Genomic DNA, 25,069 nt, shown 5'->3' with positions numbered 1-25,069 from the left:
ATGCACCCAATATTAGGAGCACCTCAATACATAAGGCAAATGCTGACAACTATGAAAGAGGAAATCGACAGGAACACAATCATAGTGGGGGACATTAACACCCCCCTTACACCAATGGACAGATCATCCACACAGAAAATTAATAAGGAAACACAAGCTTTAAATGACACCATAAATCAGCTTGATTTAATAGATATCTATAGGACATTACATCCAAAAACAGCAAATTACACATTCTTCTCAAGTGCACATGGAACATTCTCCAGGATAGATCACATTTTGGGTCATAAATCAAGCCTTGGTAAATTCAAGAAAACTGAAATCATATCAAGCATCTTTTCTGACCATAACACTATGAGATTAGAAATCAATTACAGGAAAAAAACTGTAAAAAACACAAACACATGGAGGCTAAACAATATGCTACTAAATAACCAAGAGATCACTGAAGAAATCAAAGAGGAAATCAAAAAATACCTAGAGACAAATGACAATGAAAACACAATGATCCAAAATCTATGGGAGGCAGCAAAGGCAGTTGTAAGAGGGAAGTTTATAGCGATACAATCCTACCTCAAGAAACAAGAAAAATCCCAAATAAACAATCTAACCTTATATCTAAAGAAACCAGAGAAAGAAGAGCAAACAAAATCCAAAGTTAGTACACACAGAGAAATCATAAAGATCAGAGCAGAAATAAATGAAATAGAAACAAAGAAATCAATAGCAAAAATCAATAAAACTACAAGCTGGTTCTTTGAGAAGATAAATAAAATCGATAAACCTCTAGCAAGACTCATCAAGAAAAAGAGGGAGAGGACTCAAATAAATAAAATTAGAAAGGAAACAGGGGAAGTTACAAGGGACACTGCAGAAATAAAAAGCACCATAAGAGGTTACTACAAGCAACTATATGCCAATAAAATGGACAACCTGGATGAAATGGACAGATTCTTAGAAAGGTATAACCTTCCAAGACTGAATCAGGAAGAATTAGAAAATATGAACAGACCAATCACAAGCAATGAAATTGAAACTGTGATTAAAAATCTCCCAACAAACAAGTCCAGGAGCAGATGGATTCACAGGTGAATTTTATCAAACATTTAGAGGAGAGCTAACACCCATCCTTCTCAAACTCTTCCAAACAATTGCAGAGGAAGGAACACTCCCAAACTCATTTTATGAAGCCACCATCACCCTGATACCAAAACCAGACAAAGATACTGCTGAAAAAGAAAACTACAGACCAATATCACTGATGAACTTAGATGCAAAAATCCTCAACAAAATACTAGCCAACAGAATCCAACAACACATTAAAAGGATCATACACCATGATCAAGTGGGGTTTATCCCTGGAATGCAAGGATTCTTCAATATATGCAAATCAATCAATGTGATACACCATATTAACAAACTGAAGGATAAAAACCACATGATCATCTCAACAGATGCAGAAAAAGCTTTTGACAAAATTCAACACCCATTTATGATAAAAACTCTCCAGAAGGTGGGCATAGAGGGTACCTACCTCAACATAATAAAGGACATATATGACAAACCCACAGCAAACATCATTCTCGATGGTGAAAAACTGCAAGCATTCCCTCTAAGATCAGGAACAAGACGAGGATGTCCACTCTCGCCACTACTATGCAACATAGTTTTGGAAGTTTTAGCCACAGCAATCAGAGAAGAAAAAGAAGTAAAAGGAATTCAAATTGAAAAAGAAATAAAACTGTCACTGTTTGCAGGTGTGACATGATACTATACATAGAAAATCCTAAAGATGCCACCAGAAAACTACTTGAGCTAATCAATGAATTTGGTAAAGTGGCAGGATACAAAATTAACACCCAGAAATCTCTTGCATTTCTATACACTAACAATGAAAGATTAGAAAGAGAAATTAAGGAAACAATCCCATTCACCATTGCAACAAAAAGAATAAAATACCTAGGAATAAACCTAACCAAGGAGGTAAAAGACCTGCACTCAGAAAACTATAAGACACTAATGAAAGAAATCCAAAGAAGACACAAACAGATGGAGGGACAGACCATGTTCTTGGATTGGAAGAATCAACATTGTGAAAATGACTATATTACAGAAAGCAATTTACAGATTCAATGCAATCCCAGTCAAATTACCAATGGCATTTTTCACAGAACTAGAACAAGAAATTTTACGATTTGTATGAAAATGCAAAAGACCCCGCCCGAATAGCCAGTATGAAAATGCAAAAGACCCCGCCCGAATAGCCAAAGCAATCTTGAGAAGGAAAGATGGAGTTGGTGGAATCAGGCTTCCCGACTTCATACTATACTACAAGGCTACAGTGATCAAGACAGTATGGTACTGGCAGAAAAACAGAACTATAGATCAATGGAACAGGATAGAAAGCCCAGAGATAAACTACGGTCAACTAATCTATGACAAAGGAGGCAAGGATATACAATGGAGAAAAGGCAGCCTCTTCAATAAGTGGTGCTGGGAAAACTGGACAGCGACATGGAAAAGAATGAAATTAGAACACTTCCTAACACCATACACAAAAATAAACTCCAAATGGATTAAAGACCTACATGTAAGGCCAGACACTATAAAACTCCTAGAGGAAAACATAGGAAGAACACTCTTCAACGTAAACAACAGCAAGATCTTTTCTGATCCACCCCCTAGAATAATGGAAATAAAAACAAAAATAAAGAAGTGGGACCTAATGAAATGTAAAAGCTTCTGCACAGCAAAGGAAACTATAAGCAAGACGAAAAGACAACCCTCAGAATGGGAAAAAATACTTGCAAACGAATCAACAGACAAAGGACTAATCTCCAAAATATATAAACAGTTTATCCAGCTCAATATCAAAAAAACAAAAAACCCAATCCAAAAATGGGCGGAAGACCTAAATAGGCATTTATCCAAAGAAGACATATGGATGGCCAAGAGGCACATGAAAAGCTGCTCAACATCACTAATTATTAGAGAAATGCAAGTGAACATGACAATGAGGTATCACCTTACACTGGTTAGAATGGGCATCATCAGAAAATCTACAAACAGTAAATGCTGGAGAGGGTGTGGAGAAAAAGGAACGCTCTTACATTGCTGGTGGGAATGTAAACTGATACAGCCATTATGGAAAACAGTATGGAAGTTCCTTGCAAAACTAAAAATAGAAATACCATATGACCCAGCAATCCCACTGCTGGGCATATACCCAGAGAACACCATCATTCAAAAAGACACATGCACTCCCATGTTCAATGCAGCACTATTTACAGTAGCTAGGACATGGAAGCAACCTAAATGTCCATCAACAGATGAATGGATAAAGAAGATGTGGTACATACATACAATGGAATATTACTCAGCTGTAAAAAGCAATGAAACTGGGACATTTGTAGAGACATGGATGGACCTAGAGATTGTCATACAGAGTGAAGTGAGTCAGAAAGAGAAAAACAAATATTGTATATTAACACATATATGTGGACTATAGAAAAATGGTAAAGATGAACCGGTTTGCGAGGCGGAAATAGAGACGGATGTAGAGAACAAACATATGGACACCAAGTGGGGAAAGCAGGGAGGGTTCGGGGCGGGGATGAATTGGGAGATTGGGATACCAAACTGTACATTTTAAATATATGCAGTGCACTGCTGGAACTGCCTTGATTATATCACTGTGAAGATAATTTCGTATTATTGTTAACTTGAAGGGATACAACTCATTTTCTCTGTCTGTGTGGAACTTTTACCTCCACTTGAAGAATTTCTGACTTAAACTGTAAATTCTAACAAATGTTTGAAAAAAAAAGACGTAATGGGACAGAAACTTATTTGCATTTAAAGTTCACCCTCTTCCCACGAGGTTTGCTTGCTTTGAGGGGTACAGTTCAATGGAAACAATCAAGAGAGTCTAGAAGTTAAGCAGAACTTTTAAAAGCGCTTCTCCATCAATCACAGTTCTTTATAGCACATTTTCTTAGAGAGAACATATTTAGTTAAGTTATTAATATCTCTCTATTAGTAAAACAAGACCTTTAAAGCTCTTCCTCCATCAATCACAGGTCCTTATAGCACACTGACTTAAGTAAAACACACAGTTATTAATATCTCTACTCCCCATCCAGATTCTTTATGGCAGTTGCTATAATGAGTTTTTTAGCGATATGTGTGGCCTGAGTTAGGAGTATTATCTACACGCAATAAATCGAGGAATGTCCACTCCTTAAAGGAATCAGAAATGTGACCCTGACCTTAACACTAAAGTACTCCAAATTACCAGATCTACTTCATAACTTAAAAAATACATTTCTTTCCCAAAGCATCTTATTGTACCAGAAAGTATGGCAGTGCTAGAGAAAAAGCAAACAAGCAAAACTGCCAACCAAATACCTTCACAGTGAAAAGGATATTTCAGAGAGGCTGACTGAAAGAGCTATAATGCTGTAACAATTTGAGTATCAAACCAAATAATGTTATATTGGTTTAACCCCAAAGTATAAGATAAATTTGAGCCTATACTTATATAAATAAATGATTGAGTACATTAAAAAGTAGAGGAAAACAGACAAATCTCCTATTCAAATCCCAAATAAATCAACTTTTATCTATGAAAAAACAGCATAATACAACAACAAAACAACACCAGTGAAGAACCCTGCATTAGATCTTACTTCGACATAATGCTGGTTTAGTTAAGATATGAAAGGCTTCTTTTCAACAGTCCTTCCCATTATCTTGCTAAAGTACGACAGGAGTGTTCATGTTCATTGCTGGGTCACAGTGTAGCGTGTACTTTTTAAAACTATAACATAGATATAGTAAAGTACACAAATCTTAAACGCACACAAATCGTATGTGAATTTTTCTAATATGTAAACCTAGAGAACCTTCCAGACCCACATACAGAACATTTTTCAGAAGGCCTCCTTGCTTCCTTTCCAGTCACGCCCCGAGGTGTCAGCTCTGACTTCCATCACTACACACAGCTCTGTTTGTTCGTGAAGTTCCCACACATGCACCACACACCGCAGAGCCCTCTGTGTCTTGCTTCCCTGGCTCATCACATGTCCACGTGATTCACCCATGTTGTGTGGCGGCAACTCTTTATATTTCAGGCTGTATTTCATTTTATCACTCTACCACAATTTATTTTGCCATTCTACTCTTCATGACATTTGGGTTGTTTCCGATTCTAGGCTGATAAAATAAGCCTGTTATGAATGTTCTTGAAGTGCCTCATGCACTGATTTCTCTTGCCTATTTACCTTATGCTGGAATTGCTGGGTAATAGGATAAGCATATATTTAACTTTGGTAGATACTGCCAAAAGTTTTCTAAAATAATTGTATTATTTTTCTCATACACCGTGTTATTTTTCTCACACACCAGTATATAAAGTTCCAATTGTCCAAAATCCTTAGAAAAATTTGATGTTATCAACTCTTTTTAATTGTAGCCACTAGCAGATGGCCATCTTATTGATATCTTATTTAACTTTTGTTTTTCTCGTTGTGGTTTTATTTTACATCTCCCCCAGTGATTAATGTTGTTACGCACATTTTTATAGGCTTATTGGTCAGATGAATATCTTGTTTGGTGAAGTGTCCAGTCAATAGTTTTCCCTGCTTTTTCTACTGAAGGAGTTCTTTTTATGTTCTTGACACAAGCTCTTTGTTGGGATCTGCATTGCAAATATATCCTCCCCATCTGTGGTTTGCCTTTTCGCTCTCAATGATATCTTCTATTGTTATTGTTTTGTTGGTAATTCGATTTCTAGTTTGTTTAACTTTATGACAATAAGAAAAAAATGGGATTTGATATATTCAGATTCCTTCGAGAAGGATTTGTTTTAACCATAAATCTGCACTTTGGAATCATGCATATTCTGAAACCTGGGGAAATTTTAGGCAACACCTTCTTTGTTATTAAAAAAGAACAGCAACATTTTAAGGTTCCTTCTACCACTACAATTCTTTATTGATAACTTAAGCATCATTGTGGAAAGTTCCATTTTGTGAAACATTTAGTTCTCCTCCAGTCTACATTATTTTATAACACATAGCATAGCTCTAAAAAGGTTTAAGTGTGGTCAGTATCAATATAATTACCATCATCACAATACTGAATCACAGAGTAATCTTAACAAGGCAGAGCTGCTGTGAACATTGCTAAATTCCCACACCCAACACACCCTGTATTTTTAGACTGTGCAGAGCACACAAGCGCTTCCTTCTAAGAACTTAAATCAGACACACATTCAAATGGCATCCAATGTGAATACTTCTATGTTAACTTCAGAAACAAGTAAATACGTATAGTCAAACCTATATCAAATGACACTTTATGACCTAGAACACCCTATAAAATGGTGCTGCTGATGTTGTCCTAGTTTTTTTTCAGTTCAGTAGCCTGGGGTAGTTAGAATCAAACCAGAGTAACTGGATGTGTTGGGGTTTCTTTAAGGCAGAAATAATTTTAAGAATGAATACAATAAAAATAAGACAATATTTATTGAGTTCTTGTTGGTTCCAGGTATTGCTTTAAATAAAGCTCTACAGGGGTTTATTTTATCCTCGCAAAATCCTATGCCTTAGGTATTATTACCACCCCACTTCACAGAAGATGTTGAGTAACATGCCAAGGACCACACACTTGCAAGAAGAGCTACGGTTTGTTGGGCAGCCCCGTTCCCTAACTTAGGGTTTTAATGGATTCTAAGTCATCTTACCTTTGCACATATCTAGAATCACTACAAACCTGAAGATTCTGATGTGAATCGTAAATCTGTTCCTTCAAACTTTACCCATTTTCAGAACCTGACATGTGAGGTGGCAAACTGATGGCTACACACTTGGCTGTTTTCATTTCCCAACAGCAATTATTTTTAAAGATCTGAATCTGATGGTTTTCCACTGGCATCCATGCTCCAGTCTGCCACAGTTTTTTAAAAACATGCTACTTCATACAATTAGGCTACCTGACTGGCTTCGTAAATCATTAGAATCAGATCTTTGAACCATAAAGCAAGGGAATGCAAGAAGAGAAAGGGAGACCCGTATCTGATGTTGTTGTTTGTGGGGGTATGTCCTGTGTTACAGGCGACAGGGTCAATGTGTGCCCTTTACTTCTCCCTTTTAAGAAATGTTTCTTCAATGACATCTCTGCTTCTCCCTGCACAGCCCCCAAAGAACACTGCAATTTAATTGGATAAGTTAAAGATGGGATATGGAAAGAAAAAGAAAGGGAACAAGATTTAGTGAGCACCCATCTTGAGCAGGTACTTCACATATTATGTCTCATTTATTCCTGGAGGAGAACAACCAAAGAATAAAAATGAATTTGGTTTTATTTCCCCACATGTACAAAAGAACAAAGATAATGGAGCTCAGAGAGAGGAAATACATTGCCCAAGCCCCAGAGCTTGAATACGTCTGAGAAACTCATCATTATATTTGACTTCTAACTAACCATTGTTCAATCAATATGGAACTCCCTATTACCTGGATCAAAGTCACTAAAGCTTAGCACTAAAATTAACCTATACCCTTATGTTTTGCAATTCTTTGTGCTTTGGAATGGAAATAAATAGTCACTTTTAGTATTTCATAACTCAAAATCTAAAACTTCCCCCATTTCAGGCATATATCTATTGCCTTTTGCTTCAATATATTTCTAAAATTATTTACATTTTTATCTAATTTGAATGCCCCATTTTATGCAGCATACATAATTTCAGGGCAGATTATTACAGGTCAGTATATTTATTCTTATGGGAATTCTTCGAAAATACAAAATTCTAGTTAAAATATGTAAAAAGGATCTTTGTTTGTGTTTATTATATGTGATCCAATTGCTATGAAAATATAGCTGCTTGAACAATAATTAGCCAAAAATTATTTCGAAAACTAAGAGAAATAATGTTTCTTTTATGTACTAATCTAATTTTATCTTCAATTATCAACAATCATTTATATGCCTGGTAAATAAGATGCACTTCCTCTGCACCAGAAATTAGTGTAAAATGTAAGTATGGAAGAAAACAAATGCGATCTTGAAGCATGACTAAATGATTTGGGGGGATACTGATAAATAAGCCTCCTAGTCAGCATGAACTCATCTCCTCACACAGCCCCATGACATACTCACAAACGATAAAGTGGGATAATGGGCTGTGGGTGGCTGAATTTATACAACGATTAATAAAAAAGTAAGCATGGTAAACCTGGGGCCTAAAGACACTTAACAAGGGTGTTGGACTTCAGGCGGCTGTCCTGAACCTGCTGAAGTTTTATGTGAACACATGTAAACTGTGTTAGTGTCTTATGTGAGGCAGATGGAGCTTTCACAGGATTTTCAAAGAAGCCATTATCAGCAAGTGGTTAAACAGCACTCGTCTAACTGTAGTATAATGACTGTGATGATGGTGGTAGCTAATATTTATTAAATGCTTTGTGTTCTCTCCTTTAATTATAACAACCCAATGAAATAGCTATGTTATTAACCCAGCAGTATAGGTGAGTCAAATCAGTTTCAAAGAGGCTTTAATCAGCCATTAAGAAAGCATGAAATAATGCTATTTGCAGCAACATGGATGGACCTAGAGACGATCATACGAAATGAAGTAAACCAGACAGAGAAAGACAAATATCATATGACATTGCTTGAATGTGGAATCTAAAAAAAAGATACAAATGAACTTATTTATAAAACAGAAATAGACCCAGAGACATAGAAAGCAACTTATGGTTACCAAAGGGGAGAGGGACTGGGAGGGATAAACTAGGAGGCTGGGATTCACATACACACACGACTATATATGAAATAGGTAACCACCAAGCTCCGCCTGTGCAGCACAGGGAACTATGCTCAATATTGTGTAACAACCTATAAGAGAAAAGAATCTGAGAAAGAGTAGCTACACCTACATATCTATACGTATGTATAACGGAACAACTGTGCTGTGCACCTGAGACTAACACAACACTGTAAATCAACTATACTTCAATTAAAAAATACACCAGATTCTGAAGGCTTAATATAAAAAATGAATGTAAACTATCTCATGGATGATGGTTTTATATTGATTACCTGTTGAAATTATATGTTGAATATATTAGTTAAAATTCATCATACTTAATTTCACATATTTCTTTTTATTTTTAAAATGTAACTACTAGAAAATTAAAAATTACACACATAATGTGATTCACATTATCCTTATACTGGACAGAGAGCATGACTGCAAAAGAAACATGATCTAATATGTAAGGGAATTTGGGAAGTAATACAGTTCTAGATGTTTTAAAAATCTTCATGTTAAATAGATTATGTATTGAAGAACCCAACAAGGTATAATTTTTTAATATTTATATATGCTTTGAAAAGAATGAAACAGAATGTGAAACTTTCATAGACGAATAAAACATGGTTTATTTTGACTCTTGGAAAGATTAGATTTAGATCCTAAGACTTGTCAGAAGAGTAAGTCAATATCTGGAAATTGCTAACCAGCTTTTTAAGTGACCTCACCAAAAACCTCTAAGAAAGGCACCTGTGACCATTACCGTTAAGACCACTACGCGACGTTTGTGAGGCAATAAATAAATAAAATAAAGAACACTCTGGAAGACAGTGTCAAAAAGAAAAAAAAAAATGACTTTGGTGACCTGCCACAGATGGCATTCTCCTCCCTGGATGTATTTATGATATTTTTCTAAGACACAGTTCACGAGGCTCCCATTCAGATTCAGAGAATCTGAATCTAAATCTTCAGGGGATAAGTGACTCTAAATCTCTGTTTTTAAAAACATATTTCAAGTCATAAGCAGTCAGATGTGGAAACCATCATTCCTAAAATAAGGAAGTATCTGAAAGTTTACATCTAGTTGAGGAAGGAAGATATAGATGTATGTATTCATTATAAGATAATCATAAAAAATAAATAAACATGGATTAAACTCGCTCTCTTTCCTGTGTGTGTGTGTGTGTGTGTGTGTGTGTGTGTGTGTGTGTGTGTGTGTGTGTGTGTGTGTGTGTGTATGTATCTGGGCTTAGTCCCTGATAACAAAACTACCTCACCCAGTGCCTGTAGAAATTGACTTACACTCTTCAAATCTTAATCTTTTCGCCTGTAAAATGGAGATCACATTAGCAACTCTATCACAGATAATTGTGATGATTAAATAACACAAGGAAAGTATTTCAGTTCACTAAATGTTATCTATTATTTACCATTATAACTAACAGCTGTATTATAAAAGAGTATCTGTTAAAATCAAGTGAATGGTAAAGACTATATATTTTATAAAATTGCAAAGCAACAAGACTTCAGAGTACTTTGGCAAGAAGCTATTAGGTCAGATTAAAAAAAAAAAAGTTGAGAGGGGAACTGGTTATTAAAGATCAAAGTCAAAGTGGGTACAGGGGTTCAGAAGATAAAAATGACAGATAGTCTAAGGGCATAGCCAGTGAAATTCCCTTTTGGCCAAAGTCAAGGAATAAAACATAGGATTCTTATAATAAAGCTGCCCTAATAATACAATAAATTTGGAAGGTGAGTTGTAAATTAAGTACACGTTCTATTTTTTTAAAGGAAGCACATGGGGAAATGAAAAACAAATTCCCTCAGCATTTCCAGCTGGCTTATGTTGATCTGGTGGTTTGTCCTCTAACTTGCAAGATAGTTGCGTGTATGAGTAAATTAGCCCATACAAATCTTAATGCTTGAAAATGTTTTAAACATTTTTCCAAACACTGACTAACAAGTAAAGTACCTGCTTTAATCTCCTAAACTCAAAGCATTTCTCTTGATTTCTGTGTCCCCATTAGGGAGGATTTAGGATGAGCTGTTTCTCTAGTTGGATAATCTGTCTTACTTTTTTTACAGAAAATGTTTAAGTCTATAACTTCTAAATAATGTGAATATAAAAATTATGTAATAAAATTCAAAGGTAAGAAATACTTACCTTTAATATTTATTTTTGGGAAGCTGAAGCAGTTAAAGTCGGTGAGGATTGATGAATTAATATAGTGTGCCTCAGACTTCCCTAGTGGTGCAGTGGTTAAGAATCCGCCTGCCAATGCGGGGGACACGGGTTCGAACCCTGGTCCGGAAAGATTCCACATGCCACAGAGCAACTTAAACCGTGCGCCACAACTACTGAAGCCTGTGCTTCACAATAAGAGAAGCCATGGCAATGAGAAGTCCGCACGCACCGCAAGGAAGAGCAGCCCTCGCTCTCCACTAGAGAAAGCCCACATGCAACCACGAAGACTCAATGCAGCCAATAAATAAATATATAAATTAAAAAAATATAGGGTGCCTCAATTTTAGTTTATTGTAGTTTTCCATCTCATTAAAGAAGAAAGATTAATCAATTTTTGTATTTAAAAAAACTATTAAAAATTTTTTAAAGACCAAATGAATATATACATTTCATATATATAATATATATAAAAGAAAAAATCTTTATATTTTCATCACTTTCATGAAAGTAATTTAATATGTTTATGTAGTTTTTTAATACACTCTTATTCACCTTAACATAGTTGTAATCATAATATACATTTAATATTTGTTTCTTTTCCCCCCACATTTATAACATAAAATATTTCCCATTGTGAGATATGACCTCAATGCCATTCTTTTTAATGGCCACACAACATTCCATCTTGTGTTAATCATAGTTACATTAAGAACAATCCAACAGAGATAGAAAGAAAAATAGTCTGCAATGGCCTGAAATACTGACAAATTTTAATATTTTTCGTGATTTCTTACTTTGAAACTCAGCTATAGCATTGATTACAAGATTCACAGTCTCTTCAAATTATGAGTAAAAGGTAATTAGCCTAAAATCTCTGCATATACAAATGGAAAATTGTGATTGAGTGACTTAAATGAAATCTGCCTGCTCGTGAAGGATAGATCAGAACAAGATGAATTTTGAGATATGGATTCAAAAATTTAAATGTTTTCTGCAGTTACAGTTCTCACATGCATTTAACTTGGTTTTGAGATATGAAATCACATTTAAACTTTACAATATGAATGCAAATGAGGTTTGAAATTAATTTGGTCTTAGCATATGCCCACTGTTTTGCCTTCCTAGTACACAGGAACATATTACTTTGTTAGGTACCATGCAGGATGTCAGTAGATGACATAAAATTTTCTCAGCATTCACTTAAATTTGATTGTGCAGGAAAGAAAAGATGTAGAAACGGACCAAAAAAATCTGAATCAAAGAATTGTATACTGGGCTTCCCTGGTGGCACAGTGGTTAAGAATCTGCCTGCCAAAGCAGGGGACATGGGTTTGATCCCTGGTCTGGGAAGATCCCACATGCTGTGGACCAACTAAGCCCGTGTGCCACAACTACTGAGCCTGTGCTCTAGAGCCCTCGAGGCACAACTATTGAGCCCACGTGCCATAGCTGCTGAAGCCCGTGCACCTACAGCCAGTGCTCTGCAACAAGAGAAGCCCCTGCCCTGAGAAGCCCACAAACCGCATCAAATAGTAGCCCCTGCTCACTGCAACCACAGAAAGCCTGTGCACAGCAACGAAGACCCAATACAACCAATAAGTAAATAAATAAACAAATGAATACATTTAAAAAAACAAGCCATGGCTTCAAAAAATAATTAAAAAAAGATTATAAAAAAAGTTGTATCGTGACAATGACAGTGTTCATTAGAGACTTAGTGTCTTTCCCCCATTTTGGAATCCCAGGTTGGAAGCTCAGTTAGAATTTGTGTAAACACCCGCAGAGTGCAGCTTCAGTGACCTGCAAACTGTGAGCAAGGTGTAAGAGTGACCTGCAGAACACGAATGACGCCTACTTGACAGGGTAAAAATAGGTTCATCTGGACTACCAAATACAGCAAATACATCAAACGGCTAAACCAAAAAGTATTATGAAAACAGGACCAGCAGATAGTACAGTGAGTTAGAAGACCATTCGCAGAGGTGATGTGGAGAATCTGATAAACGCCTGTCTTTGAAATTTTATAACAGAATCCACATCAATTCCTTTTCATCATTAACAGGTCAGCAATAGAAATAATCCCTGTGTAACAGTATGTGTACATGTGCAAAGGACATGGGGAACCAGGCCACACCCTAAAACCAGGCAGGCATTCTAAGATGCACTAAACACTCCTTTGTCTGTCGTGTCAGTTAAGACGTCCATGGAGCACTGCACGCGTTGACAAGCATTACGGGCTGAACTGTGACATGTCAAATTCATATGCTGACGCCTTAACTCCGCTGAATTTGGGGACAGGAGCTTTAAAAAGGGGATGAAGTTAACATGAAGCTGTTAGGGTGGGCCCTGATGCAATCTGACTGCCATCCTTAGAAAAAGAGGAAATTGGGCACACAAAGAGAACGGTGGCCATCCGCAAGCCAAGGAAAGAATCCTTGGCCTCAGAAGAATCCAAACTTTGTCAACACCCTGACCTTGGACTTCTGGCCCCTGGAAGTATGAGAAAAATAAACGTCTGTTGTTTAAGCCACTGTGGTATTTTGTGATAACAGCGCCAGCAAATTAATATAGCAAGTGAGGCTGGATAAAGGGCGGCAGGAAAGATGAAGCTGCCCTCTTTGAGCATCTGTCAGGACACAGCAGCCCCGCAGCTCTGAGAGTAAGGCAGTAGCAGGATAACGCACACGGTCAGGCTAGGGTCGATCTGAGGAGGTGTGGAACGAAACCCACCCACTGCAACAACTTCCCAGCTCGTCAGTCTGGGGTGAAATAAATTAAAAAAAAATTAGCTATACGAAAACAGGATTTTGCTTTATTTTTGTATTGAGTGTGAAGTATCACGGGCATTCAATGGACAAGAGCTACAGGCAGATAGAAACGGCTTTAGAGTCAGGACTAGAGTTATATGAGTGGGTGCTATTGTATGAGAATTTTTTAGACTTTTATAAAATATATACAACAATATTGATAGTTATAACCATTCCCAAGTGTACAATTCACAAGAATATTCACAATGCTGTATGACCATCACCACTCTCTCTCTCCACCTATTTTCATTGATCTGAACAAAAGTTCTGCAGCCTTTAAACTCTAACTACCCCCTTCTCCCTTCTCGCAAAACGCTTCACTTCCATTTTACTCTCTGTTGTTATGAATTTGCCTACTCCAGAGGCCTCATGAGTAGAATTATACAATATTAGCAGAGGACTAATTTTTGAAGTCCTCGAAATAAACACTGCCACCCAAAAAGATACTGGGTGAGGGCGGAAGCGGTGAAGCAATGTTAGGCAAAATCAAGGAAGAGGCCCGGTAACCGGGCTCTTGCTGAACGACACAGACTGTCTTCTCCCTGCCCCTCCCAGTGCCCCTGCGTCCCTATCCTCCACATTCTCCCCAGCCCTTCTTATATCCCGTCCTTCGATAACAGGTGTGAGGCGCTCTCTCATTACGGTTTTGATTTGCATTTCTCTAATGATCAGTTGAATTGAGCACCCTTCCATATACCTGCTGGCCATGTGAATGTCTTTTTTGGGGAAAAAAATGTCTATTCAGGTCCTTTGCCCATTTTTTAATTGGACTATTTGTGTTCTTGCTATTGAGTGATGTGAGTTGCTTATACGTTTTGAATGTTACCTTTTATCAGATGTGTGGATTGCAAACCTTTTCTCCCATTCCACACACGGCACTTTTGTTGTGTTGGTCATTTCTTTTATACTGCAAAAGCTTTTTAAGTTTGATGCAGTCCCACTTATTTGTTTTTGATTTTATTGCTTGTGCTTTAGGTATCATACCCCAAAAATCATTGTCAAGACCCATGTTAAGAAGCTTTTCCCCTATGTTTTCTTCTAGGAGTTTAATGATTTCAGGTCCACACGTTTAAGTCTTTAATCCATTTTGAATTTTAGTGTGTAATGTCTGATTCTCTGGCAATTAACCACATGTGACTTCCTACATTTCCTGTACTTTTAGTAATGTATTTTAACTTTTTCTTCATAGTTCTTTTCAGGTATTTCCATCTTGTCTCTACAAACACAGTAAGCACTGTGAGACTGGAAACCACATTTATAATTTACCTTCCCACACCTGAATCAATGTCTTGTACACATTAAGAAATCAATAAATGTTTTTTCGTCTGTTTGTTTTCTAGAAACAAGGGATGCAGGGGGAAAGCTCAAGGCCAAAAGAGAGAAGAAGGCCCAATTTCTTTGCTCAGTAATGTGACCAAGATCAGGCCACTTACATAAATTTTCTAGCCTTTGGTCACTGCGCCTCTTCCATGAGTATATGATGATTTGTAAGATGCCTGTATAGCTGTGCAATACTATGATTCTAGCCTATTTTAATAATCTGAACTAAAGACATTTTTAGAAGACATTTAAAAAACCAGCAAGTATGTACTTTAAAAAATTATTTAGAATTGCACTAAATAAATATGCATGCAAATTATGATTTCTTCCCTAACAGTCTATTCCATAAATGAAAGGTCAGACGGACTGTATTATACTCTCAGCCGGATGCATGTTCTGTGAAAATGAAATATACTGACGCCCTATATTCTACTGGGACACATGATCTGTACCTATTTTCAGCCCACGGCTCTTCAACACGCCATTGTTTAAAAATAGATCAGTTCTGAACTTTGGAGACAGACTTAGAAGGGCATTAACCTCTTTCTCGACTGTTAAGTTTGCATTTTGCTCTAATCGCATCAGCCTAAATCTGATCATGATAAAAACAGACCTGCTTACTTTGTACACATTCCAGAAGGCTCTCGTAAGCAGAGGGGGTGCTCACTGAATTTTTCTAATTAGTTTTTAGTTTTGAATATAACCCTGCTTTTATTAAAGAGTCATCAGTCTCTCATCCTAACATTTCAATGCCAAGTTTTGATCCTAAGACACTGTCTCCAGAAGTCTGGCTATTACAATGGAGGAAGGGCTTATTATCAGATTCAATACATTCCCAACGACATGAGACGTATGATCAGGCTGGACTTGCTGCCCCTCTGCTGTCTGGTCTAATACCCTCTGCACGCCTTACACACCGTTACAGCTGCCGGCGTGAGTCTCTGTCTCCCACCGCGTTGTAAGAGCATGGGGGCTGTGACCATGTTCTGTTCTTCACTGGACTACAGCGATGCCGGGAGTCAAACCTTACCGTGTACTTCCTATGCGCCAGGCACTTTTCAAACGTTTACTTTTTTTTTCTCATTTAATTTTAAAACAACTCTGCGAGGTACGTATCACAATTGTTCATATTTAAAGGTGAGGAAAGTGAAATATGCACAAATCATGAAACAGCCCAAAGCTGTGCAGACACTAAGTTGTGCAGCTGCATTTAAATGAGGCTAGCGGCACGATGGAGAACAGCATGGAGGTACCCTAAAAACTAAAAACAGAGCCACCATGTGACCCAGCCATCCCACTCTTGGGCATGTATCCAGAGAAAACCATACTTCAAAAAGATACATGCACCCCAATGTTCACGGCAGCACTGCATACAACAGGCAGGACACGGAAGCCACCTAAATGTCCATCAACAGAGGAATGGATAAAGAAGATGTGGCACATATATACGCTGGAATATTCCTCAGCCATTGAAAAGAATGAGATAACGCCACCTGCAGCAGCGTGCACGGACCCAGAGATGATCGTACTAAGTGAAGTCAGCAGACAAAGACAAATACTATATGATGCTGCTTAAATGTGGAGTCTAGAAAAAAGGATAGAAATGACCTTACTTATAAAACAGAAATATATACACAGACATACAAAATAAACTTCTGGTTACCAAAGGGCAACAGGGGAGAGGGATAGGAGTCTGGGGTTGACATATACACATTACTGTGTGTAAAACAGACAATCAACAAGGACCTGCTGCACAGCACAGGGGACTCTACTCAACACTCTGTAATAACCTACATGGGAAAAGAATCCGAAAAAGAACCGATACAGTATGTATATATGTATAACTAAACCACTTTGCCATATACCTGGAGCTAACATAACACTGTAAGTTGATTGCACTCCAACATAAAATAAAAACGTGAAAGAAAACGAGGTTGGTGGAACCAGGGCCACGGTCTCAGCCACGCTGCTGCACAGCTCCCCCAGAGCAGGTGTTCCCTCGGGACTTGAAAGTATGCACACGACTACTCATGGCAACGAGGATGTCACAAGGCTGACCTGAGCTCCTCAGACCAATGAGGCTGAGATTTCTGAGCCGTCAGGCGAAAACCAGCGCATATTTTCAGTGGATGGAAGGAGAAGAAAAGGAGGGAAAGCCAGGACAGGTCACGACGGGGAGGGAGAGGAGGTTTCTAGAGAGACTGACGTCCATCTTTGCACAGACTCAGAATTTTACTTAGACACAGCCACAGAGCAACTAGTGAGTGAAGATCATACAGTCTAGATAATGAAGGCATTACCCAAGAGTGGCTCTAGTTTAAAATCCCATGTTTCTGAGTACCATCATAAGTATTTTTCTCAGGAAACGGTACTTGTTCCTTTCCTCTCTGGTCCACGCATATTAGTTCACAGTAAAATGAAGATAATTTTTTAGGATGATTTTATGAACACGTCTCAGAAAGCTGACAATGGCGGGGGGCCAGTGCTCAGGTCACACAGTCTAGCCAGAGGACGCAGAACACACAGATGGATTTACCTGCCACTCTGAATCTTCTACACCTTGAGGTGGCTCACTACTTAGGTGTGGACAAGGAACCCAGCAACTTTTGTGCAAGCCACTGACAATACTCTAGGCACACCTGGTATAGCAATGTAAGAAAAATAGTATTTATTCTCTGTCTATCCCATAGAAATTATTATAGAGACTGGATAAAACTCTATTGGAATATCCCCCTACTCCTCAGGTTTACTTTGCAATAAATCACTAATGTGCATAAACCTTGAGAAACTTAGAGAGAAAATAAAAATAACCACATGCAAGATAGAACCTTCTGGCTTCTAGTGTATATATCAAAACAAAATCACAGAGGAATGTAAAGATGCCAGCATCCTTTAGTTATACATTAGAATCCATACTCTCCGGAGTATCATCTAAGGTGATACCAAGAAAGTTAGGTGGCTGCAGCACTTCACAGTTCTGGGCATTACTTTTCTTTTCCATGCCAGCATCCCTACTGTGTCTACAAAATGCTCTTTCCAAGCTCTAAGAATCTGCCTTTGTTCATTTATCCAACAAACCGTTAATAACTATGTACGATCTCGGGGCTGGAGCTATGGTGGAAATCAAGAAGGACAAAGTCCTTGCATTCTTGGATCCTGAATTCCTAAAGCAGAACAGACAATTCACAAATAAATAAAAAGAGACAACAAGGCAACAGAGTGACGTGTACACAACAAGGCTGACGTGATGGAGAATGACTGCAAGGAAATTAATTTAGATGAACTTATCATGGAAGGCCCCACTGAGCAGGTAACATTCGTACTGAGACCTGAACAATAAGACTGAGTCAGGTATTTGTTGAAGGCATTTCAGCAAATTGTCTCTAATGTATGAAAAATATGTCACCTTATTTCTGCACAGAAATGCTTTCAATAAAGTAGTGTTTTCAAAATATCTACTAGCTGAATTAATGTGCATATGTATGATAAAGAGTTTTTGGTAAGAGCTTTCAGAAGTCACACAAATGAAACTCTTCCTGCCATTTTACATCTTAGAGATTCTTCATATGTAAAAATATTCAGGGCTAAAACAAACAAACAAACAAAAATTCAGGGCTTCCCTGGTGGTGCAATGGTTAAGAATCCACCTGCCAAGGCATGTGACATGGGTCTGAGACCTAAACCGGGAAGATCCCACATGCCGCGAACCAACTAAGCCAGTGTGTGCCACAACTACTGAGCCTGCTCTCTAGAGCCCGCAAGCCGCAACTATGGAGCCCATGTGCCACAACTACTGAAGCCTTCGCACCTAGAACCCATGCTCGGCAACAAGAGACGCCCCCACAATAAGAAGCCCACACACCACAATGAAGAGTAGCCCCCGCTCTCCACAACTACAGTAAGCCCACATGCAGCAACGAAGACCCAACACAGCCAATAAGTAAAAAAAAATTAATTAATTAAAAAAAAGACTACATTGCGCACTAATGCTTTAAAAAATACTCAAATACACTAAAAAAAAGGCTCGGGAATAAACTGGATATAACAAAATATATATTTAATTGATTATGAGCAAGGAATAATTTTCACATTCATAAGCACTGCATTTTACTTTCTGTATTTTCAAGCAATGGGTCTTTTGTATAAGTTTTTTAAAATCTAAAATTTGACCTGCGCTTCGCTTTTGTACATTCCTGAGTACGCAGACTGTGTTATCAGAAATCACTGCTCTTAAATATATATTAGCATCTCAAATTACGCAAAATGCTTTCATAAAAATGAGCCTTCTGGGCAATGAAGCATTTTAAGTTACAAGTGTTGTGAGACGGTGAGATGGCTGCTGGCTCAGACCTGAGCACACGATTAACAGTTACGTGTGGTGTGTGCACGTGCACACAACGCACACCTTATAGTTTCACCTTTTATTATAAAATACACATCAGGGACTTCCTAGGTGGCGCAGTGGTAAAGAATCCACCTGCCAATGCAGGGGACACGGATTCGAGCCCTGCCCTGGGAAGATCCCACATGCTGCGGAGCAACTAAGCCCGTGTGCCACAACTATTGAGCCTGTGCTCTAGAGCCCGTGAGCCACAACTACTGAGCCCATGTGCTGCAACTGTTGAAGCCCACGCACCTAGAGCCTGTGCTCCACAACAAGAGAAGCCACTATAAAGAGGAGCCTGTGCACCACAATGAAGAGCAGCCCCTGCTCTCAGCAACTAGGGAAAGCCCGTGTGCAGCAATGAAGCCAATAAATAAAATAAAAAAAAAATACACATCAAATCACCCAGCTTCCCTTTTCTAAGTATCCTAGTTTCATGTATTTTACTACTTTTAAAATATTTCCTATGATCTACCCCCATGACCTGAACATAGCAGGTACACAATACTCCAATTTAATAGAGAACAAGACATACCTCCCACTGTTCTCACTGAACTTCTCTTCATGAAACATGTCTGGCTTTTTAAAATCCAGGTTTCATTTTGAATAATGACTTCTGTTATCTCTCAGCCAACGTCTTTGCTTACTTTCCTCTTCTACTCTTCCTATGTCTCTAAAGTCTTTTTTTTTTTTAATTTTTTTTTATTTTTTATTTTTTTTGGGGTACACCAGGTTCAAACAGATGAACAAACGGAGAACACAGTCTTCACCTTTTTAAGGTGTTAAGTGTTTGCGCATTTCATGCTTCTAAGATCTCTAATTTTATTAAGTAGCCATGATTCTCACCCTGTTTTTCACTCATAATTCTGTTAAAGACCATTCACCTAATAAATAGTTAATGAGCTCCTATCAAGTACGAGTCATTAAAGATACAAAGGTATTAAGGCATGGTCTCTGTTCTCAAGAGCTCATCGTCTTGAAAGAGACAAACCAGTAAGCCGACAAATGAAAATACAGTGATAGAGAATGGTCAGGGAAAATCCACGAAGACGGTCACGCCTGGTAAGACCGTTTGATGGAAAGCTGAAGGTAAGCTGGGTAGAGAGGATTGAAGATAGAGAGGGTAGCATGAAGAAAGGAAAAGAGGCGATCAGCAACATTTCTCCCCCACCCCCAGGAAATCATCAACAGTTTTCTGTTGAAGCACGAATGTAAAGAAATGGAGACGGAGGGAGACCCCGTCAAGCAGCATGAACTTCTTCTTGAAGGGGTAAGAGGTCACGGTTAGAGTCTAAGAAGAAAGGAACGTCAGACGTGTGTTGTACATCTATCAGTATGGTAGCCGTGAGACGGGATGCATTTGAGGTAACTGTGATTAAAGGCAGGGAGAAAAGTGATGAGTGCACTTCAGAAACTGAGGTGAAAGATGCTGAGACCCTGAACTATGGCATTTAAAAATATAAGGAAAAAAAACTGTTCTAATTGAATGACAGAATAGTTGTAGGAACTGAGGAAACTGGAGGTATGTGTATGGAAGGCTTTAAGGGGATACAAATGAAAAGTGGATTTTTTCCACGGAAGATCAGAGTCAATCAAAGTGTGGCAAGAAAAAGCAGTTCATAACATACATGATCACAAAATATCTCTTGTTACCCTGATTTTACATCACATGAAGCATTGTTAGCATCGAGGGATGCTTCCCATATAATCACGCAGCTTCTGAGCGTTCATTTTTATGCTCACTTTTTCTGCTGGCTTTCTGTTTTCCCTCAATGACGTTTTATGCTGGAATCCTTACTTTTCTGCTTTTTTCACATAAATCCTTAGTTTTATTGTATCTTCCTGCCCATCTGATTCCATCTTAATTCCTGACACTGTCTCTTCGATTACCTTTGTCTCCATGCTACGGGCTGTCCTACCCTGCCTTTGAATCCCGCCAGGCCCTTCAAAACCCAATCTGGTTCTGGTGCCCTGAACTTCTGCTTGTTAGTAAAAGGGATTTGGATTTAAAATAAATTCTGTAATTCTATAGAGAGATAAAGCAAAGCATATTGATAGATTTCTTAAAAAATGCTGTATTACTTTTTAAAAAATACAAAGCTTTAATCTACTTCTCCAAGCAAAAATATTTGCACACTTCTATATGGCTGAGGGCTCTGTAGAGAAAATAAGCAAATCAATAGCAGATATTTAGCTACTTCTGTTTCCAAAAGTCTTAACTGATGTCTTAGGGCTTCACAAAATACTATTAACTGTGAATGGCTGCAGATACTTAGGGACGGTTATAAATGGTAAAGATGTTAGTTGAAATAGAAATATTTATTGAGTATTTAATACATGCTACATGCAGTAGCAAGAAAATGTAAAATATAGACTAAACAGCCTTTGCTCTTAAGGGACTTTCAAGACAAAAGTGGAGGAAACTAATGTGGAAAAATCACGGTAAGAGACAAAATGGAAAGTAGCACACAAGCATGATGGACTCAGTGCACTGGGGGTGGGGGAAAGAGAGACTAGATTTCGTCTGGACAATCGGGGGAGCTAGAAATAAAAAAATACCATTTACTATATTTGCCAACAGATGAGAAACACACCTGGAAAACATATGATGTGAGTTGGGAAATTAAAATTGAGTTTTGCAAAACATTGTTGCACAATTTGATTATAGGCCACTTTGGAACGGGTAGAGCAACAGAGAAAAATAAAGCTGGAAATTTAGCCAGGATCAGAGCATCGGAGGGCTAGAACACAAGCCTAAGGGGGCTATAGTTGATGGCATTTGTAATGTAAAGACGGAACATTTCTGAGCAGAGACATGACTAGCTCACAGACATAAAAGAAGATTCATCTGGCATCGCTGCTTTAAATGGTAGTTAGAGAAACAGACCAAAGGTTGGAAGGCAAACTAAGGGGACAGTACAAATAGCCCACATGAGAGGATTAAGGGTGGGGTAATGGCCTTGGGAAAGGAGACAAGGGCACAGGTGTAAGGTGTATCGTCACAGTGAATGGATAGCATTTGCTAATTGACTGGATGTGCAGAGCAGAGAAAGATAAAAAAAAAAAAAGACAAAAATGTTACATTCCAAATGACTCGAAAAAATAAAACATTTAGCGAGAGAGAGACTTCAAAGGCTACATGGGTTAGTGGTGGAAGAGAGTAAGGTAGACCCAGCTTACTACACACACACACACACACACACACACACACACGGCAAGGGGATACTATGTTGTTAAGAAAACAGGTTATGGCAAGAACTTGGAGCTCAAATTTACAGAACTGCGGAGTGAGATGAAATAAATAAGAGAATAAATTCAGAAATGCAAAATGAAAGGCCAGTGGCTCAGTAATGGTTTAGTGTTGAAGAAGCTCCCCAAAGAGATTCAGGATATGTGTTTTATTACGAGTGTAAAAGAACCACCAATGGCTCAAAGACAGACGATTAGATGATTAAATGTTCACTGATAATTTTCAAGGGAATAATTTTGGTAAAGAAGTGGAGATTGAACCACAATGCAATAATTATAATCTTTCGAGAAGGTTGGTAGTAAAAGAAAGGGAAAGAGAAAAACAGTGTGAGAAACAATCAAGAGAATGTTCTTTGGATCTAGGGGGACCTGCACATTCTAGGGGGCAGAGGGCAGGCATCTGGGAAGGGATGCAAAGGAGATGCAAGGCAAAGAGGTGGTTATGCATGTTGCCAAGTGTTTTCATGAGGTAACAGGAAATGAATTACTCACAAGGGGTCAGGTCAGCTGTGATCAGGGTCCAGGAGATAAACAAGGACAATGAAGACAGGAGGAAAACAGAAGTCAAAAAGAAGTTAATGAAGCAGTTTGGTGAGCATGAGATGAGAGAGTGGGAGACTGGGACGATATGGGCAACAAGGACACAAGAAGGGATTTTGGTAACTAGGGAGGCAGAAAATAGAACGTATCCTGAGAATCTTAATTAGAAGAACAATTTTCCAGTCTTTTTTTTAAACATAAGTGCCTGGGAGAACATAAGGGCAAAAAAGAAAAAAAAAAAGATGTTTTAACATTAAGTTATAATTTTTCTTTTGAGCAGTGTCGACACATGGAATTGAGGATTTCCCAGGAAAAGAGAAAGTAAACAACGATCACGCCTGCGGGGATGGCGGACTACAAATCTTACCTCTCTCAGAGGATCGTTGAGTTCACTGAGAATGTTCTCCTCATCAAAGATTTTGCCTTGGTATCTGTGTTCATAGTAATCGTGTATCTTCTGACGCATATCAGCTGGGAGCTTGTGGAATGACATGTACTGTTCCACTTGCTTATACTGTAAGGAAAGGAAAAAAGGAAGTTAGAAAACATGGTTTGGCTGTGTGCACACTCACGATGCTACTCTGTTGTGCTATATTCAATAACATTTGAATAACAGTAACAAAAAGAAGAAACCCTTTAAGGGGAAGGACTGACGTACTAGGTTGTAATGTGCCCGCTCTGTGTCACACACTGTAGAAGGCGGCTGTTTGAGTAAACGTTTCCCATGAAGACCTGAGATGTTACGGAGAGCAAGCACGGAACGAGTTCAGAGTGGACTGGATGCAGCCTCAGAAAAGCCAGTAATGAGGCAAGAAAACAAAACGTGATGCTATTTTTTTAAAATTTTCTTTAAGCTGAGTTCTAAAAGAAGTATTAAGTTGCTGTTTAACTCTTCATTTGGAGAAAGAATCTCATGACTGGATAGCACAAAAGGTTTCGTCTTAGGCCTTATAGCAAAGGAGCAGATCTAACTGAAAACTGAACCTGGAGGCAGAAAGCTGGGCAGCTGTTTGCAAGTCATAGACACTCAAGCAACACTCATGCCCTCTACATTAAGAGACTGCATCAGGCTTCAATTTAGGATGCCGGAAAATATCAGAATGAGTCTAGATCCACATACTTTTATGACTGAAACTTAATTTAGACATATAATTTCATTTAAATAAGCAGTACTTAAACCTGATTGTTTGTAACACTTGGGGTGAGGCTGTCTCTCGGAACGCAGGTTTGCCTTCTTAAATCCAGGTGTTGATTGCGTGGAGGTACCTGCCTTGTACATTTACACATATATTCGTGTACGTACACATACACACTTAAAGAATCCGTGCAAATCAAACAGGAATACAGAAACATGGATATTACTCGGGAGCTTATTAGAGGAGAATTCCAGGCTTTCCCTCGGACCTGTGAAAAATGTGCAGAATCTGCACCTTAAGAAAGATCGCGCAGACGACTCGTACACGTTTCTGTTCGAGAAACACTCCCTTGACGTTTCAAACGCAGGGGGTCAGAAGGCTATACTTCGAAAAAATTAGTCAGAGCCTCCCAAATCAGTTTCATTGTACAGAGGACAAAATTGAGTACAAATAAAAAGGCAGGAAATAAAACTGGATGAAGGTATTGGAATAAAAATCTTTCCTTAAACGCAACACATTGGACATAGCTATGAAAACAATTTTTTCCCCTATCTTTTCCAGGTAATAGAGCTCAGATTGGAAGATCTGGAACTCCTTGCCCATTTTTACTGTAATTATATTTGGTAATTC

The 25,069-nt window shown here is 38.2% G+C and overlaps 1 protein-coding gene across 1 annotated transcript in view; it reads right to left on the bottom strand.

Moving 5' to 3' along the window:
* Positions 1-25,069, bottom strand: part of HCN1 (hyperpolarization activated cyclic nucleotide gated potassium channel 1) — a 406,279-nt gene that overhangs the window by 54,456 nt on the left and 326,754 nt on the right. The window contains exon 5 of the mRNA XM_057743764.1: positions 23,671-23,817. Coding sequence (XP_057599747.1) covers positions 23,671-23,817 — 147 coding nt within the window. The remainder of the gene's footprint in view (positions 1-23,670; positions 23,818-25,069) is intronic.

Source organism: Hippopotamus amphibius, chromosome 1 (genome assembly GCF_030028045.1).
Source record: "Hippopotamus amphibius kiboko isolate mHipAmp2 chromosome 1, mHipAmp2.hap2, whole genome shotgun sequence".
Classification (NCBI taxonomy): Eukaryota; Metazoa; Chordata; class Mammalia; order Artiodactyla; family Hippopotamidae; genus Hippopotamus; species Hippopotamus amphibius.
This window is presented reverse-complemented; position numbering and strand designations above follow the sequence as displayed.